Raw genomic sequence first — 6,000 nt, 5'->3', positions numbered from 1 at the left:
TTATTAAAAATTTAAGACGAAGAAAGTTACGATTCGATAGATGAAAAAAAACGAATATATAAAACTTATTTAAATTCCTTTCTACTATAATAAAATTATCATATTATAAAAATTTGTACCTAAATTTTATCATCATTTTTTCTTATTTTTCTCTTACTTCGACCTCTTCTTTTATATTTCTTGGTCGAACATATATAAATTTTAATGGACCTAACCGAATTAGCACTGAATGGTATATTTATAATAATAGAGTAAGATTTGAATTCCTACGAGTTTATATCTTTAAGAATTAATTTTTCTCACTTAAGAGAATATTATAATTTATCTCCATTCTAAAAGATTTTGGGATAGATAATAGAGGAACGTCTAAAATATATGACAAAGACAAATCCACCCTTAAATTAGGGTGGGCTTCGACTCCACCTATTCCTTGTGTTTCAACTACAAACAAAAGATAAATCTTTTCAGGCAATCAGTCCTAGATATATAGTCAACGATTACCAATCCTAGTCCTGACTACGCCTTGGCATGAGCGGTCTCATTTTACTGTAATTGATCGAACCAATGTAGCCATCTAACTATCAAATAGCGTTCGATCGCAGTCACCTCAACTATCGGGAAACGACCTCAAACATCTTCCAACTGATCGATGGCAATGTGGTTTAGCTCCAAAATTGAGAAGGTCTAAAGGGACAACAATATGTGTCTAAACTCTATTATTGCTTTATTTAATTATACATAATATAAATAAAGCAATAATAGAGTTTAGACACACACATCATAATAGAGCAAATTTAAATATTTTAGATTTAATTTTTCTTTCGAACAAATTTAATAGATTGATCTCTCTTATCTTCTTCGTAAATTAAGGTAAGTAAGAAGAGCACACAAAGAATTCATTTTTCTTTTTCACAAGATTTTTTTTCATCTTAAATTCTTTTTCTTCTTCAATCTATACCTTCGAATAAATAGAAAACGAACTCTCAGCTTTGTTTGGATAGGGTGAAAAAATATTTATCAATAGAAGGGGAAGTGAGGGAGGGAAGGAAAGAGAAAATTAAAAAAAAAAAAATATTTGAAAGGATGGAATATATTTATCAACATAACATATGAAAATGGAAATAGAATAAAAATTAAATATATAAAGTTTATAAAAATACTTTCACTTCTTAAAAATGATAACACATCTAGAGGTGAACGGATAAAAAATTTTAAAATTATATCAGCATTGCATGTAAAAGTTAGAATATGGAAAGTTCTAAAATATACTATGCATGCTTTCTGGATAAGTCTTTATACCCTTGGAGGAGGAGAAGAAGAAAAATATTAGGGTTATCTGTCTCTGCTCTCTCGAGTCTCGTCCTCGAAGAGATTTGTGACGACAGCGTTGACGTCGTGAAGTGTGAATAGTTGAATACTGTATGGTGATAGAGCGCTTTGTCTGAGGAGTGATGGTGCAAAAATGAAATACTTAAACAAATGAATTAATTTAAAAATTAATATTTTAAAATAAAGATAAAATTATAATAAAATATCCTTGAGTCCTCTTCCCCTTCCTTACCCTCCCAATTAGAGTGTAAAAAATTAACGATTCATGATTATAAGAAAACTTATCTTCTCTCCTCTCCGCCTCTTTAACTCATTCTATCCCAAATATAGGTTAAAATTCCTTTATTTATCTTTCTTTCACCCCCTCCCAAAAGGAGGGTAAGTGCCATCTTCATTTTTATTATCCATAAACAAATTAAAAGAGCATGCACTTCGTCAATTTTTTATAGAATAATATTTGTGTATTAAAAATAATTTTAATTAAATTAATTTAATCATCATAAATAAAAAATATTTTATTAAAATACTTTTGCTTTTATTCTAACCTAATTTTACAATAATATTAAAATAAGTTTTTTAAACTAAAAATAAAATACTATTTAAATAATTTTAATATATAAAATAAATAAAAAAATAAATTTATAATATCAAATTTACTAATCAAATTTAAATATATAAAAGTTGCAAACCATCTTAATTAATAATTCAATAATATATAAATAAATCAAACTTAAGTAAAAGTTGAATTAAGATCACACAAAAAAAACAAACAAAATTAAAAATTTTATTTTAATAATTTAATTTATTTTTAAATTCGATGATTTCTTTATCAAATACATAAATAATATAAAAACTTAATTCAACTTATTTCATTGACAATAGAGCCTATTGACTTTTAACGAGTATATTGTTCAACTTAATTTTTTTTTAATCCAGATCTTGTGCTCAACTAATAGTCTTCCTCTCTATTAATCTATTTATCTTAATCTATCGGATAAATTTAAAAATATGAATGATTATTTATTCAAGTAAATATCCTAAATTTTTTATTCTATGAAAAAAAAAATATTTTGTAGTGTATATAGTTCAGATTCGAATATTTAATATTTGAATAATCTATCGAGTTCATCAGCTACGAAAAAGATATAAAAGGGCATAATAACTATTATATAATTTTAATAAATAAAAACATATATATTTAATTATACAGATACCGTAAATTCTGGGCCATGACCTGGATCAAAAGTGGTCTGGTGGCCCATCCGAACAAGTGGTCCCCACTACATGCTGCCAACCAGAACGGCCAGTTTCTTCAACGCTGCCTGTGACCGTGTACACAATCCTTCGGAGCCATGCCAATCCAAACGGGCTATCCGAGTCATTAACCAGATGTAAACGAATCAAATATTAGTAAATAAATTTATTATTCGATTTAATAAAAATTTATTTATAATTATTTAATATATAAATCAATTAAACAAATAAATATGACTTATATTAAATTAAATAAATAAATTTAAATATATATAATCAATTTATTAATATGAGCATAACTTATGAATTATATTCATTAATAACTTTTTTATTAATATAATAAATAAATAATTTTTTAAAAATAATAAATAAATTTATATTATTAGATTTTTAATTAATCAAATAAATTTAAAATTGTAAAATTTTTAAATAATTAAATATATCTAAATTAAAAATTTGATAATATTTAAATAAACTAAAATTAAATTAAATTTGAATAAAGATCAAATTCATAAAAAAAATAAATTAAATTTAAATAACTATTCTAAAATTTAATTCATTTTAAACTCGAATGATTCAATTAACTCGAAGTTCTAGTCGTTAATCACCATACCATTTTACCCAACGGCTCTGATCGACTCAGGTCAATCTGGTAATTAAGTTTCAAATAAAGGTCCCTTTTTGTCCTTTCAAATAAACCGCCTGCTATTTAAGCGTTCTTCGTCTCTGCCTTTAGGGTTGATCGTCCGCCGCTAGGGCTTCTGATCTTTGAAGTGAGATCTCATTGCTTTATGATCACTCTCACTTTTCTCATTCCAAATCTGCTGCAAATGTGATATTTTAACCGTTAATTGGATCTGTTTTTGGTTTTTTTTTTTCTGTTTGATTAATAGGAATCGAGAATTCAAGAGATGGCCCCTCCTCAGCCGAAGAGCGGGCTCTTCGTTGGGCTGAACAAGGGGCACATCGTGACCAGAAGGGAGTTGCCTCCTCGGCCTTCGAGCAGAAAAGGGGTATGAATCTCGAACTCGTTGGAAGTGATGTTCTAATCTGCTGATGATTGCCTACAATCTCATTGTTTTATGCTTGGTATTGTAGTTGCATTAACTTGCAGTTTCAAAGCTCGCGTATTACCGTTTAATCTATAGCTTGTTTGCATATAAGCACTTCTTGCAACCATCTGTGATTATCGATTTCCAATCTCGGTTCCACAGCCACGGCGTTGTTGTATGAATAGTTCTAGCTGAGAATCCTTTAGATGTGTTTGTAATTATCACATCTTTAAACCGTTGCAATGCATATTTATCACTGTGCCTAGCTTTTGTGTTGTTGTTGTTCCTTTAATCCCTTGATTTCATGCCCATGTTCATACGATGGAATATGATGAATGTATGATTCTGGAACCTAGGTAATTTGATTGAGTGTCTATGCTGTTTTATGCGTTTCTATATTCTGTAAAGATCGGGTTTTGCAATGTATTTGGTTATTATTTCCAATTAGCGGCCAATGCCATTCTCACTTTTGGCAAATTTCTGATTCACACTGGAAATTCATAAGCACACAACTTAGTTCTTTGTAGCTTGAATGAATTGGATAGCTTAAGATGTATCTTTTGAAATTTTATACCAGAAAACTAGCAAGAGGGTGCATTTTGTGAGGAGCTTGATCAGGGAAGTTGCTGGCTTTGCTCCCTATGAGAAGAGAATCACTGAGCTTTTGAAAGTTGGGAAGGACAAGCGAGCACTTAAAGTTGCCAAACGAAAGTTGGGCACACACAAGAGGGCCAAAAAGAAGAGAGAGGAGATGGCTAATGTTCTCCGAAAGATGAGGTTTATTACTCAATCTTTTGACTCATTTTTTTCTGAATGGTCTGAGTTAATTAGTTTCTATCTAAATCAAAATGCAACATTATATCAATATCCAATAATTGATTCAAATTGATTTTGTTTTTCTGAGTTTTTAATTTTTCATTCTACTTCTATGCAAGTGAGTTTTATCAATCAGCTGATTTGTTTCATCGAATATATTGATATTATTTATCACTGTTTGTCATGCCCTTGCTATTAAGGAATTATCATTGATTAGTTTTTTAATGAGAAATTGAATCTTTGACTAAACACACTGATGCTAAACATCAACAAAAAGACAAGTGTTTGGTTACCCTTGTACTAATCACAAGTGCCTTTGATATCAAGTTGAAGGCTGCTATAAGACCACTTGTTAGTTTCAAAGTTACCAAAAGAATCAGTGGTAATATCAATCCTAATAAAATCTATGCTTGAATGTTTCTTCAACTTGCCCAAACACACAAAAGAGATAAAACCTAGCTTATATAACGTTGGCATCCCTTAATTTGATGTTTTTCTTAGCTAATTTTTAACTCTTCTAAACCCATGAGTAATTCTCAAAGGTGTTGCTGTACTGTTGTCGATACATGCTAAGATTTTGTATTGAAAAATTTCAACTGCAAAGATATTCAATCACTAACTCTTTGTGTATTTAGGTCTGCTGGGGTGAGTGATAAGAAGAAATGAGGCTGTCTGCGGGATCCGTAGCTTCAATCTTAATCATACATTGCTGGGGTTAATTCAGTTGTATGCAAAAGTACTTTTTGACTCGTGCTAGCTATTATTTTCAGCAACTGATCTGCTTCATCTCTCTTTGAACTGTTCTTTTATCCTGTGGTTTGAGAACTTTTGTAATTTTTAGCCTGGCAAAGCTGGATCCGAAGTATTACCATGCTTAATTATGGTTAATCATTTAAAACTTAATGTTATCTTTAGAGAATTTTATTTGTATCTGAACTTTGAGGTGCATAGTACATAACCTAGGCATAAACTTTCATCATCCAAGTGTTTGTTGATAGAAAATAGTACATTGTTGTTTTTTATTTTTAAAGAATTTTTTGTAATCATTTAATACCTTATTAACCAAATATTCTCGTTCTTGGTTCATATTAAGATCATTTGGCCTCTCTTTCACGGTAAAGCTCTTGTTGGCTTTTAAGATGTTTTTTTTTATACTTCACCACGTATCCAGTCTATACATTAATTTCAGAATTGATGGTTCAGTTTCATATTCTAGTTATTAAATAAATTTATAAAGTGAGATGGCTTTTGATACGGTACTTCAGCATTTTCAGTTGTTGGTTGCATGTATGTGTCGTTGTATGTATACGCTGAATGGATTTTGAATTTTGGGGAAAATATTTTGTTTCTTATCATCAGATCATGGTCTTAGGCCTGTAACAGACGTTAAGGCAAAGGATGATTCATTGAAGGGGACGTTTGGTATACATTTGGTAATGAGAATGAGTATTATTTTCATTGAGGGGTTAATGACAATGAGAATGATTATCGGATTTTTGATGCTTAGTATAGATATTGGAATGAGTATTATTTCCATTAATGTTGTTTG

General features: G+C 29.6%; 1 protein-coding gene across 1 annotated transcript; it reads left to right on the top strand.

Moving 5' to 3' along the window:
- Nucleotides 1-3,296: 3,296 nt before the first annotated feature.
- On the top strand, nt 3,297-5,323 carry LOC141827626 (large ribosomal subunit protein eL36y-like). Its single transcript, XM_074714913.1, has 4 exons — nt 3,297-3,356; nt 3,477-3,596; nt 4,213-4,412; nt 5,087-5,323. Exons 2-4 carry the CDS (start codon nt 3,495-3,497, stop codon nt 5,115-5,117), a joined length of 333 nt encoding a protein of 110 aa, XP_074571014.1. The 5' UTR covers nt 3,297-3,356; nt 3,477-3,494; the 3' UTR covers nt 5,118-5,323.
- The last annotated feature ends 677 nt before the right edge of the window (nt 5,324-6,000 follow it).

The sequence above is a fragment of the Curcuma longa genome, chromosome 4, assembly GCF_044706935.1.
Source record: "Curcuma longa cultivar G26 ecotype Majalengka, Jawa Barat chromosome 4, ITB_CL_G26_1.1, whole genome shotgun sequence".
Taxonomy (NCBI): domain Eukaryota; kingdom Viridiplantae; phylum Streptophyta; class Magnoliopsida; order Zingiberales; family Zingiberaceae; genus Curcuma; species Curcuma longa.
Note: the sequence above shows the minus strand (reverse complement) of the source record. Positions and strands in the feature narration are given on the sequence as shown.

Bases quoted from the DNA above. Each gene is read 5' to 3' on its own strand.
- LOC141827626 (XM_074714913.1), top strand. From the start codon at position 3,495: ATGGCCCCTCCTCAGCCGAAGAGCGGGCTCTTCGTTGGGCTGAACAAG. The intron at 3,597-4,212 runs GTATGAATCTCG...ATTTTATACCAG, and splicing joins GGCCTTCGAGCAGAAAAGGG to AAAACTAGCAAGAGGGTGCA. The intron at 4,413-5,086 runs GTTTATTACTCA...TTGTGTATTTAG, and splicing joins AATGTTCTCCGAAAGATGAG to GTCTGCTGGGGTGAGTGATA.